The following is a 14,595-nucleotide window of genomic DNA, read 5'->3' on the forward strand; positions in this document are numbered from 1 at the left end:
TATTTTAAATCATAAGTTCTTATTATTCGTATATTTTTATTTTTAAAAATATGCAAACTTATATATTTCATAATAAATTTATGTTGTTTTTAAATGAATAAATATTACTGAACTAAAAGTGACATTTAAAAAAAATTAATATTATTTATATACAATTTTCCTTTCATTTATTTTTATGATATCTTCATTTTTTTTTAAATGACATTTATGTATATTGTAAATAAAAGCTGTAGCTAAAATTATTTTCTTATTTTCCAGGTACATTTGCCTCTCCTAATGTGAAATTCAAAGCCAAAAAATTCATTGATAATGTGAAATTGGGTAATTTTCATAAAATCCGATTTGAGTGTCTTGAGTGTCCCTATGTTACAAACCAGTATATAGATATTAGACAACATATATCACAACACAGCCCTTTTAAATGTAGCTATTGTGATAGCTCGTTTTCTAGAAAAGAAACTTTGAAAACACATATGAATAGGCATACGGGGGAAAAGCCATTTTTTTGTGATTTGTGCCCTTTAAGATTTTCTCACCCTTATAGTCGATATTTACACCGTAAAAGTCATTTTTTGTGATATTGAATATTAAACGACAAAACTACCCATGTTTTTCTTTAACTTTTATTCTGTACTAAAAGATGAAATGAAAATATTTAAAAAAAGCATTACAATAATTTATATTTTTCAAACTAAAATTATAAAATGAGCTTAGCCACTTTTGAGCTATATTTATCAGGAGCTTTACACTTATAAATAAAAAATAAAGGATGGAACTTTGGACCAGATATTTTAAATAAAATTATTTAATATTTTATTATTATTGTTGCTAAATATAAATTTATCTAAAAATAAGTAGCAAATCATTAGCAGTGCTCCAGTAGTTGCCAAACTTGAATGCTAGTGCTAAATGAATAGCAGCAATGTTCATTGCTAAAATTTAATGATGAAGCGTATTGATATTATTAGCAGTAACTCTCATCACTAAATTTTATCAAATCTAAAAAAGAAAAAAAAAGTTTTTTAGTAGGTAGTATGTTAATATTGTAGCCTGAAATGAATTATTAATTAGTTTTTAAATTGATATAAAAGTTCTGATATGTTGTTAGTATTTTAGTTCAGTCATCTGCATTTCTTAATAGAAACTTGTAATAAATTAAGAACCCTAAAAGAGCATTTAAAAATTTTTCTTATTAATATTATTTTTACACATTAATTAACCTTTTTGATCAAATTATTTAAGAATGTATTAGCCTAGAAAAACAAATATTTAATATGATATGCTTTAAAACTGTTAACTTTCTAAATTTTATGAATTGTTAGTCCTCTAAATTATATGAAGGCTTAGTGGATACAATATCCCTTTTTCAATTACATATTACATTTCACTTTAGATTTAATTCTTCTTATTTTACTTATGTGTATCTTAATTTTGATATATTAAAATTTTTTCATTTATATTTCATTTTTCTTAAGTTTAATGGCATCTCATGAAAATTATGATTCCCTGCCCCCCCCCCCCTCAAATTCATTTATAACTAACAGATAGTTCCTATTTTTAAAATTCTGTGGCAAATGTTATTTAAAAGGATTTTAAGCTCCTCATTTTTCATGTATCTGATTTATTTTTCTTCGTATTTTTGTTAATATAAATGAAACTGTTAATATAATGAAAGAGTACAAAAAGTAATTTGGTTAATATAGTGAAAGAATACAAAAGTAAAAATGAATATCTGTCTTTCATTACAACACTTATTTGTAAAACATATAAAATAAGAGAGTTTTATTTTAATTTTAAACTGATTGGTTCATAGAATGATATTTTCAAAAATTGAACTGTACGCTTTTTTTTCCCCCACATGAGATGAAATTATTATATTTCTAATAACGTACTTGCACAAAACACATAAATTTGCACGTTGGTAAAAGTAATTTCTTTGTATAGTTCTATAAGTTGTTGCAAGTTCATATTGATTTATTTGCATTGTTAAAAAGACTAAAACTGCATGGTAAAATAAATTATTATTTCATTTGATGTATTTTTTTTTTCTTTATACTAATATACCTCCTATAACATTATCTGCCTTATACATTAACAAAATGTCTGTAATTAGAAATATGCATGGTATGATATTCTGTACTTACAATTCATTTTATACTGATATTAAAGAAATGTATTCGATATTAGTATATTTATGCATGGAAAGTTATTTCCATTTATTGCTTTGTCTTAAAGTTGTTTAAACATTTGCTGTGACAATAAATTCGCAGCATGCCTGAGGTCTAAATCATATCATTTCTATGCTTGACAGTACAAAAAAGAAAAAAAAATCTTGTTATTCCTGAGCATGTGACTGAAGAGCCATTTCCTTTATAGCCAGACCTCATATAGTAAATGCTGTTGTGCAGAATTTCAATATCAAAACTCTATCACATAATAGCCTGAAAGTTGCTTCAAAAAAGGAATTTGGACCACATTATATAAAATGAAGCTTGTCAATGTTTTGGTATATTTCTAAATATTATTGACCAATTACAATAATTCTTTATTTCCATTAAATTGCTGCATAACATAATGAGAAAATGTTCACTTCATTTATTTTATAAATTTATTAGATTTATACTTCGAATTATTAAGTGAAAAGATATAAAAATTTTGATATTAAAAGAGAAAGCATCAGCTATAAAAATTCAAACCATTTGGTTTCAGCAGTTTCAAGGAATTTCTGAAATGTTTGGAATATAGTCTGAGTCTGCTCTAGCTATTACATCATCCTAGACAAAATGCTGGTCCTTAAATACTTTATATATATATATAAACACCTCATATCGTTTTAAATTATAGTAAACACATATATTTAAAAAGAAATGTGCAACATGGCATAAAATTGGTAATTATGTAGTGCCAACTGTAAAAATTAAGAAAATCTGTACCTACTCACAAACTGTTGATCAGAAAAAATTTTTGCATTTTTAATGTCTTTAAAAAGAAATGTATTATTGCATAATCAAACAAAGATAATATTAACTCCACTACCCCCAACCTTTTCTTTTTTTTTTTTTTTCACTTTTAATTTTGCAAACTTTTTTATCACATCTTTTAAGTTTATTTTGTCAGCAGTTTCATGAACATTCACCGAAATGACTAAATCATAAAATGATTTGCAGAGTGATAGAATGTAAAAAAATTCTTAATTAATTTAGAGGAATTCCTTTTGTTACATGATCCAGTTATTGGTATAGTTAGCAATAAGTTTAAACAGAAAATTTAACTTTATCTTAAGTTTTACTACATTTGTCTCTTACCGTTTTGCCGAAACATGCAGATTCTGCCGAAATTCCTTTGCTGACTAACCCATTTTCGTCGATTAAAATACATTCCCAATCTTACGGTGTTTTAGTAGCGTATATTTGGAGAAGATATTTAAGTTATTCAATTGATAATTACACAGCCTTTTTTGCATCAATAAAATATTTATTTAATCCAAAAACACTTTCATTAATTCATTTCTATATTCCCTTTATGAGGAAATAAAATCAAATTTAACAGTATAGATCAGTTTATTACCTTTAAAAATTAACAACTTACACTGAGTTAAATATCATACATAATACGAACTTGCACTTGCTACCATCACTGATGTATTGAAAAGAACAATGCTGTTTTGTAATGAAACCACCCTTTTATAGTAGAGGTTATAAACAAGTCTAAGCATGGTATTTCTTATTCTAGTTCAAGCAGCTTCATTCATCATTTGCTTTATATACTAGGGGCGTTCATAAAGTAAGTTACACTGAAACACTTTATTGACAAGTACGCTACAATACAATATCACTCACATACTAGCACACTATTTCTCTACATAATATCCCAATCGGTGGAGACATGTGTTGGAACGTTGTACTAATCATTCTATGTTCTGACTACAGATAATCGCTTTTTGGTCCTGGAGCCAGCTTAGAACAGCTATCTGACTGGCTTCTACCCAAATGTTCTTTGAGCTTGCAAAATTCATGAAAGTCGCAAAGCACCAGATAGGGACTATATGTTGCTAGACCTCCCATGCAAAGCATCGAACCTTTTGCGGTTTTGCATTGTCGTGCAAGAGGAAAATGTCTGCTTAACTTTCCACGTCTCTCTCTCTCTCTCTCTCTCTCTTTTTTTTTTTTTCACAGGCTTGCGCAAACCTCTTAGTGTTTCGTAATACGACTCGGCATTAATTGTCATTCCCTCCTGCGTAAACTCGGTGTATACAACTCCTTCGCAATCGAAAAAAAAAAAAAGTAGCCATGACTTTACCCTCTGGTGGGATAACTTTGGACTTTGTTCTCACAGACGATGATGTGTTTCTCCATTCCATTGACGCATCCTTTCTTTCTTGAGTGAAGTGATGCACCCATGTCTCGTCACACGTAATGATGCGGCTTAAGAAAGCATTACCTTCCGCAGAATAAGGTTGAAGGAATTCCAGGGAAACTGCAAACCTTGCTCCTTTGTGTTCGGAACTCAAAGAATAAGGAATCCTTCGTGAACACAATTTGCGATAATTCAGTTGGGGACGGGCGATGGAATGAGTACTGCCAATTGATATTCCCAAGTTCCTGCGCAATGTGTGCGATGCTCACTCTGCGATTGCTGAGTATAGTGTCTTCCACCCGCTGCACCATGTCTGATGTGGTCACCGGTGTTGGCCTTCCTTACCTTTTCACATCGGTTAAGTGTGTGCAATCGTCTTCGAATTGCTTCGGCACTATTTCTACTACGTAGCAACAGTTTTTACTGTCCGAATGAAATTGCTACCGTTGTAAGAAGTCGTGGAACTCAGTTATAGTCTGGGCAATTTTAACTCTTGTTTCGCTATGCTGCATTTGTGAGGGAGCATGTGTCACTTACTTTTTGAACGCCCTTTGTACCATTCTATGCTTGTCTTGTATATTCTGCAATAATTTATTAATAAAATAATGTATTAGTTTAAATATTGTTCTTTTACAAAACTATTGTAATTTGACTATATTGAAAAGTCGGGGTTTTTTTTCCTTGTAAAAATACGATTTTTTTTTTATTTAATATGTTCAATATGAGAACAATTTTCATTATAAAAAATCCGTTTGAAATTTGTTTCTCATTTTTTTGTTTTTTATATTTGCATTCATATAAGTTTTAATGCCGTTTTACATTTTCAAATGCTATCTTCTGAAATTCTAATCTTTGGTGGAATTTTCTTACAAAGAAACTTTATAAAATAAATTCTAATAAATACTTTTTATTAAAATTTTGATGTACAAATTTTTCAATATATCTGCAGTTCGAATCTAGAGAAAAAGTAATCGATTCATTTATAAATATTCTTTAATTATTTTAACGCTTCAAAATAGGGGGGGGGGATTGAAAATGTCATGTTATACATAAGTTAAATTTTAATATTTAAAGCGTGGACAGAGATGCGACTTTATTTCCTTGCGTAACATATTTTTAAAGCCATCCGCAAAATTTTAAATAAATCATTTTGTAACCCTTTAAACTGAAAGATTTCTGTTGTCCATTTTAACTCGGCTTTAAATTTTATACAAATCGCATAATATTGGATAAAATTGTATTGTATTGTAGCCATTTTTGCTATTAAAAGTTAAATACATTTCAAATTAGAAAATTAACTTTATTGAATAGAATGAACTAGAAATGCAAACTCTATGCGTGTAAAATTTTACCCCGAGAACTTGAAAAATATAAAAAAATGTATACCTTGTGTAAGGCAGAGAATGCCTTACCTGGCATTACAGTAGTTATGAAATATTCACCTCTGGCGTGATTTCAGCCTTTTTACTGAATCTATCGTGTTATCTTTGGTGATTTCTTCGAGATGAATCCTTGGCGTACGGCTAATAGTGTTCGGAAATTGAATTTGTATTTTAGACGCTTTTCACCCAATCAAAATTTGACACAGAACTAAGATTGTAGTTATAAAAACACATCCAATGTGATATATTCAAGTTATTGAGTTTACATGCCTTTGAAAGTATAGACCGATAGACGTTTCATTCCTAGTTGGATTTGGCAGCTTTCTACAATATAGGTACTGAATATATACGCTTACTCTTATCCATTTAGTTATTTTCGTTTTGTAGTGATCGTGTTCACTTATATTTGGATAGACAGACTTCCTCTGAACAGATTTTGCTCAAAATTTGACAGAAATCTACAAATTTGGTGTAAAGACTGTATATCAAATTGGATCCATCTAGCTGAAAGCGTTTTTGGGTTATTTTTGTCTCAGACAGGCATTTTCCAAAAATGTATTTTTCGAACTGAGGGAGATCTAAAACTTGGAGATTCGTCAATCCGAATTTTTTGGCAGTTACAATATTTTCTTTAGACTTCGTATAAGAGAAAGAAAAAAAGTTTTAATTTTCTATATAAAAAGATTTATATGATGAAAAGAAACTCCGCTGATAAAGGCCTTAATATATGCATATTCCATATTAAATTTTCTAGTTAAGTGAATGTCACTGTGTCTTTAGATTAGTTTTCCATTTACAAAATTGTTGAAACTGGCAAATTTGACTAATGTTTAAGAAGAAATATTCAAAAGCTGCGATATACCACAAATGGAATGAGAACTTTGCGCCATTACATCAGAATGAGATAAATTTAAATACAGCTTTTCGTTTCACATTAGAAAAGAAAGAAAGAAACTTAATTTTCGAAAAAGAAAAGGTTTTAAATTAATAAAAGAAAAAGATCCGTGTTCCACTGCCGTAAAATATCAAATGAATACAAGATCATAAAATCTTTTGAATTGTAACATCAATGGATACTAAGCTATATTGTCAATAAGTACTATTTCATTCGAATCTTCAATAAGATTTCTATTTTTTTTTATGTGATTCGATTTTACTGCCAAATTAAATCTGTCATGCGATTTAGTTGAGTAAAGCATTTATAACGTGTCCATTGCCAAGTTTTTCCCTCCGTGGTTCATTCTGCCACCGAAAGTTTATGAACTGTCTATGAGTAATTGTGAACTAAAAGAATATCACTCGACTAATTTTTTTTTATTCATGCTTCAATAGAAGGTAGTATAAGTGTTCCGATATTGTTTCCTCTATCGATAATCTTACTACTGCAACTTTTAATTAACAAAACTAAGCGAGTCGTTATAATACCGTGAAACTTGCATGAACAGGACGTTTATGTTCTTAATAGTTCTGTGATTTCATTGGATGGGTCTCCATTAGAAAGGTTCATGGTCCCGAAATACAGAACTCAAGTAAGGCAATTAAAATAACACGGCTGTAATGTCAGACAGTTTGACGGAATCAGGAGCAAGGAGATTACACAATACTTTGCGAACCAACTGGTCGCCTGAAGGGACTAGTAAAGAATAAGAAAGTGAAATTCAGCATTGCGAAAGAGATGAACCGTACAATTAAGTTTTAAAATTATGCGAATCCATTAGGATTGTTAATACATTGAATAGAATACGTGTAACGCCAAAAAGTAATGCGGCTTTCATGTATGCCACGATTTAATGCTTTAAAATGTTTTTGGGGTTCAAGTCATGAACATCTAACTACTGTTCGCTTCAGTATCTTGAGATGACCACTTTGAGAAAAGCTGTGCACATTTTCGAAATTTACTTTATTGTTAAATGAAAACATCTCCTCTTTTCATCTTTTCTCTCATCCCTATTTTGTGGAATTAAACCCATCTTAAAGCATGCGCAAAAGCGCGAAGGGTTTTAGAATCCGTTGTTAAGCAATAATAAGCATAAGAGATTTAATTGAAAGCAAAATATTCTGGGCGAACTGTTTTTTTGTCTCGAAAGACGATTGTATATGTTTGTAAAAGAAGCGAAAGGAAGATTCTCCCAAGAGAAAAATATAAAAGAAGGCGATATATTATTTTACATGATAAAGCCGAAGGGAGACAATTCCTTCGGGTTTCTTCTTGGTAGATGCCCAATTGATTCCGAAATTAAAACACAATGTGATATTAGGGTGTCCCAAAAGTTTCTTTCTAATCGCTCTATGAATGGTCTTATCTGGCTCTGCTTGTGCAAACATTCAGGCTGTCTATTTGTCGTACCAGAGCTCAACTACATCCCAAGCCAGGACTACACCCCAAAAAAGGCGCAATTTTCTACGAGCTCCTTCCTCGAGGGGAAATATAAATTCTACGAAATACTGTCATAAACGGGATCAATTTAAAGCTGTCATAGCAAAAAAAAAAAAAAAAAAAAAAAGCCAGAATTAATGAACCGATGAGGCGTTGTTTTTCATCATGACAACGCGAGACCACATCATTAGTTTACGAGAGAAGCTCCTACAGTTTGAGTGGTATGTTTTACCGCATCCTGCATATTCCCCAGATCTCGCTCCATCTGATTATTACTTCTTTCTGTCCTTAAAAAAATTATCTTCGCGATTAGCGCTTTAAATCCATCAGCAAACTAAAAGCGCACCTAGAGGATTATTTCTTGTCCAAAACACAACAATTTTGGAAAGAAAGCATGCTGCGGCTTCCTGAGAGATGGAAGAAGGCAATAGAGTAAAAAGGTTCGTATATAACAAAATAAATAATATCTTAAGCTGTAAAAATTGTGTATTCATTTCATATTAGAAATAGGAAAGAAACTTATGGGACATCCTAATATAAATCTACGAATAGGGAACTTTATAATTCTTTGAAAAATTGCAGTCTTTAGTATTTACTTCATTTCCAGATTATTCCATGCTAACAAAATAAAAATTTCAATGTTAACTCTAAAGAGCTGATTCGTATTTTCCCCTCTTCATTTTTTATTCATCTCCATGGATTTGCAGCAGAGGTCACCGCGCGATTGTTGAACGCGTCCTTACCTTCCTGCCGGTCGTAAACTCAGTCGGAAATGCCGAAATGGACGAATGGGGGGGGGGGGGAGACTACAATGACCATTCGGTGCCGGGAACATTTCCCTGCCCCTTCCTGTTTTTGAATGTATATGCTGTGGAAAACTGCTTTTGAAATCGAAAGGCGTACTGGTGGATTTCTGATTTTTCAAAAGAGGTGGCTATTAGTTTATTAACCCTTTTACTACATGAATTTGTATTCGCAGTTAAAGCAGCCAAAATAAGTAAAGAAAATAACGCCACCTTGAACCCCACCCCTTTTTTTTTTTTTTTGCTTTCTCGTATTTGAAGTATAGAGAATATATTGTAATCGTCAAAAAACTCGGGATTTTGACGCATCTCAACGTTTTAAACCTCCATGAGTACGAAAAACACGTTTTTGGAAAATGTCCGTCCGTCTGTCTGTGACAAAGATAACTAGAAACGCTTTGTGATAGACGGATGAAATTTGGTATACGGTCTTTACATGAAACTTTTAGATTTTTATCAAATTTTGGAAAAAATTCGTTCAGAGCAACTGTTGTCTGTCCTGCTGTTCGAATATAAGTTAATACGATAACAACAAAACGAAGAGAGCTAGACGAATAAAATTTGGTAAACAGGTTTACTGTAGTACAAAATTTCGGACCAGATTCAAGGTGGGATTTGATGTCTGTCCATTTGTATTTTCAGAAACATGTAAAAATGTAACTCAAAACCGCTGTATCGCTTCTCGCAAAACCGCTGATTTAAATGTATCGAATTTGGTATGTGAGTTCTTGATTACAAGTGTAGTTCTGTAGCAATTTTTTAGAGGTAAGAAAAAAGGCGTCTAAAATACAAATTCGATTTTCGAATGCTATTAACTACATGTCAGGGATTAATGGCCAAAAAAAATCTCTAAAAGTCACATGATAGATTCAGTGAAAATTCAATTAAGTTTTCTTGGGTTTCGGCAACTTTTTTTTTTTTTTGCTTTTACTTTATTTTCAACAATAAATTACATTGTTGCAATAAGATTTAAATCATCTTTATTGTTTCATCGAATATTTAATCGTGATTAAATATAATGGCGACAGGATTTTCTAACTCGTTTAAATGCTAAGAAAGCAGATTTCTATTTAATATCTGTGAAGTTAGAAATGAGTCACGTGTCCTTCTATTACGTTTACTTGTCATTGTTTTTAATAGTCTACGATCTCATGGACAGTGAATCGATTAAGTTGTTTTATATGCAGAATGAACAAAATAAGTAATGCTATTAAAATAAACGACTTTAATTGTCACATTTTGATACTTAACACTTTCACTGCCATGAGCATAACCCATGGTTTACACCTACTTTCTAATTGTGCCAAACCATGTGTGTCATTAGATGACACCTTCTTTTTTATTTCTTAATTATAGTAGAGAAGTAATAATATAATTGGATAGATGGTCCAATGGCTTGAGCCACGGAAATAAATGTATTAAAAATATTTTCTAGAGAGAATCACAAGAATGAGATTATGCCTAAGGTATTTAATTTACATTAAATACAAGCAATATTCTTAGGTAACCAGCTGGTCTCAAAGACTATTAATTTATGCTAATAATAAAGATGAATGTATGCGCGTGTGTGTTGGTACTCTACAGGCCAGACCGTGTGACCAATTGCTACCAAATTTGGCACATGTTTGGAGGTCGAGAATGTGAATTTCAGGGTGAGTTTTTCAAAATTTTAATTAACTAAAAAATAGTTGAATTTTGATGTTTTTTTTCACAAGTTTTCAAAAATATTATCACAAAAAAGTAAATTTTACATTTTTTTTTTAAGATTTAAAAACGATACAATTTTTATGAAATCAATTTAATAATTGTGCAAATTTTCCAGAATTTTGGCAATTTTTAAAAAAATATTTTTTTTTGCTTCTGATTTTCAACAATAGATTATATTGTTGACCTGAAGCTCAAACTGTCTTCACTTTTTCAACTCGTTTCTGACCGTATGATTTTTTAAATTCTTGAAAACTAAAGAACAAAGTTTATGTTTAATGTCTGTGTAGTTTAAAGAGAAGTATAAAAAAAATAAAGTTATAATCTCGCTAAATTTAGAAAGCTAAAACGGATATTTATGTTTCTAATAGCAACATCATAGGACTGACCTCTGATACAAATATGCATGTACTGAATAAACACAGCATATGTAAGAAACAATTAAAATAACACGGCTTAATGTCTGATAATTTAGCAGAATCGTGAGCTTGAACTTATATTTTCACGATTTAAAGAAAATTCAATACAACCAATATTCCCAGCAAACCGGCTGGTCGCCATAGGCAAATAGTATTCAATAAAAATAAAAATAAAAAGGTTTACTCTATTATGACTAAAAATGAACCAGTGATGAAAATTTGAATATTACTATTTTATTGAAAAGCAGGATTTTAGATGACTCAGCAACCGTCTCAAAGAAGATTACGATACCACGCCAATCAGTGCCCTGTTTCCCCACGACTGTTTGCCTTAAGATTACGAAAATGTCATTTATTCTAAAGCTGCAATATTCAGAACTTCATAAATCGGTCAGATTAGATTGTAGAAGATAAAAAAGCTTATTTATATTTGAAAGTGTGAATGTCAATATTTCGCAGAATATGATTTTTTAGCACCAAAGGACTGTATCAAATTTATATTTTATAATTTCTTGGAAGTATATTTAAAGACCAAAACAAAACGCAATATTATTATTTGCATCATTTAAGTTTAAACTAGAAACTGAATTTTATAATGAATCAAAGAAGTTTTTAGTGAAGTAGAGAATTTTAGAGATATTACATAAATCGCTAAAATTATTCTGTAGTGCACATAAAATTTCATTGCCAAACGATTATATTTTCTGAACTCTTATTTTTCAAAAAAAAAAAAAAAAAGAAAAGAAAATGCTTGGCTTAAGCAAAAAATATTTTTTTATTAATTGTAGTTTATTTATTCCAATTTAATTTAAAATTCAAATTTGTCAAGAATTGACAGAAAATTAAAAAGATACATAGCATAATGAACCAAGAGTCTTAAAGGGTCTATAATAATCTGAGTTATATGACTATCCAAATTTAAACATATTTTGCTGAAAAACTATTAAGACACCAAGTTACATAAAATATTTGATTAAAAATTTTGGCGAGCATTCATCCCGACGAACCATCTGGTCGCCATAGGCGGCTAGTGATACATAAAAGTAATAACAGAAATTTGAATGGCTATTACTGTTTTGCTCGAGGTGAAACAATTTATGATTCAATCAATCATTGCTCTGCATTTGCGATAGAAAAGGAAAGTCTTAAAACAAATTCCTATTAAGATACGTTTTAAACCAACCACTGCATGTTCTGATAATAAGAATGACCTTCCGAAAAATAAGGTTCATAGCCAGGTTTATTTCGTTTCAATTTTTGAAAAATTCTGAATCATACATAGAACATTCATTTCTGGTAATTTAATGAGATAAATAAGTAATCAGTCAAAAAATGGTACACGAAAAAAATAAAATCAGTCGAAAATTCTTGATTATTCCAAGCAATATTTGAATACATTTTCCAGTTTTTTTTTTTTTCTTTTTCTGAGAATTTTTTTTTTCTTTTTTGTTTTTAACAACCATTTCGGGAGATCTGCTGATTTGCAGAAATGAATAGTTGCTAAAAATTTCAATCAAATAATTTCTGAATTTAGTTCCAGTGATTTCTTTAGCAAAGAATTTTTAAATTTCTATAAATATATAAAATAAATTAATACATTTTGATCGATACACAACTCGTAATATTTTAGAATCTTATATCATTCCGTTCATTATGCTATACCACTCCCTCATTTTTTGTCTTCTCACCTAAAATTTAAACTCTAATTTGAAAAGGAAATAATTAAACTTTAATCTTCTAAGTTTCTTGCTTAAACTAAACATGGCACAATAATAATATAAGCATGGAAAGTAGAATAGTTCAGTATTGGAATTCTGCATGTACTGATTACATAATTTATCAGTACATACATTAAAAATTTGCAATCATTGCATAAAATCAGTACGTTTAATAAAAAATTGTCTGATTCAACAAAAAAAAAATCAGTGTACTTAAAAAAATAATTTTGCACTTAAAAACTTGTATATCTTTATACATCAATTAGATTGCAGAAATGAGCAGTAGAGTTTAAAATGAGTTGGAATTTTTTTTAAAAAAATTCATCACTGTTTACTTGGGAAGTTAAAATTGAATGAAAACAAAATTTCAACAAATATATTAAAAGCATACTTTAAACAGAAAAGTACTTGAACAAAGAAAACGATTTCAGTTTCATTTTAATAGTGAAATATATTGCTGTAAAATAAGCTTAAAAATATTTTTACAAAATAATTAAAAATAGTCAAAACGCTTTATTGCAATCCATTTCATATTATTTAAAAGATACTGCTTTGGATTTTAAGATGGCGTTAAACTCGTTTCTGTGTTATATTTCCAATAATTGCCGGCGGAGTATGATGAAATGTCGCTGAATTTTTATTAGTTAAAATCTCAAAAGATCTCTCGGAGGTGTACATTTCCAAAGTCCATCTGTGGGAAATTTTTAACTCTAGATCTCATGATCTGTTTGATAGAAATCATGACACACCCACGCACAACTTTGCTGTAAGTAACCATATAGTTTTAAGCTTTTCAGATCTTCATAAAATAAACATAATTGCTCGAATTCTCTAAATGTAACACAGAAGCATTGTTCCATTAAAGGAAGCAGAAGCAATAAAAATGGCAATAACCTTCCACAACCGATCATCATTTGATGTAGTTTATTCTGTTTCATATTTACAAATTCCAATACTAACCGTGATTTAAACCAGAAATTTACAAGATTTCACTAAAATCTCTAATACCCAGAAACCTAGTTCCATTAGCACACAAAAGGAACGAAAATGGTAATTGAGTAATTGATAAGCGATTCTTTGATGCTGTCGGATGCTGATTAGTGAATTGATGACGGTGTAAAATGGTTAGGTTTTCTGACCTTCGATAGGATTAGTTGCTGACCTAGAGGTAGCTTTTGAATTTTCTGTCATAACTGATTAATTAAAACTTTGTCTCAGTTCAGTAGCTTGAAACACAACAATAATAACTCGCATCTGCAGAGGAAATGTGGGAAAAAAATACCACAAAAACTTGGCAAGTTGTCAATCGTTCTGATCTATTGAAAAATGGATGCAAAGGGTCTCATGTTCTGACCGGAATGTAGCTGCACAATCTCCGGGAAATGGTGCTCCATACAATTGGAATATCCATTTTGTTCCAAGCTGTCTGACCTAATAGTCACGCCGGAAGTTGCCAGGTTCACAGTTCTTTATTCTTTGCTTTATTTATTTTGCCTATTTTTTCGGTTTGGTGACTCTGTAACAAAACAAAAGCTTTTTACAGCGATGTTAGCACAGGTTTCACCATTGCCTCGAGTGGACCATAGAGTTATCGGACAGTGCTCTTTTTGGAAAGAATCTGGCAGCATGTTTGCGAGTTTTGTGTCAGCTCTGTGATTGGGACAGTTTTCGTAGCGACATGAAGGTAAGAAATACGATTGCATGCTGTATTAATCAGTGAACAAGGTTAAGGTTCCGATTTCATGTCAGTGAGAAAAATGACTTTATTAGAATTAACTTTTATTTTCTCTTCCATTTCTTAACCTTATTTCTTTTAAATTTTCGATTCCTTTTTTT

At 30.5% G+C, this 14,595-nt stretch overlaps 1 protein-coding gene across 1 annotated transcript in view; it reads left to right on the forward strand.

Moving 5' to 3' along the window:
- Positions 1-14,330: 14,330 nt before the first annotated feature.
- Positions 14,331-14,595, forward strand: part of LOC129989237 (uncharacterized) — a 48,514-nt gene continuing 48,249 nt past the window's right edge. Inside the window, exon 1 of the mRNA XM_056097627.1 lies at positions 14,331-14,443. Within this exon, the coding sequence (XP_055953602.1) occupies positions 14,438-14,443 (6 nt within the window). The 5' untranslated portion in view covers positions 14,331-14,437. The remainder of the gene's footprint in view (positions 14,444-14,595) is intronic.

This window comes from Argiope bruennichi, chromosome 2, assembly GCF_947563725.1.
Source record: "Argiope bruennichi chromosome 2, qqArgBrue1.1, whole genome shotgun sequence".
NCBI lineage: Eukaryota > Metazoa > Arthropoda > Arachnida > Araneae > Araneidae > Argiope > Argiope bruennichi.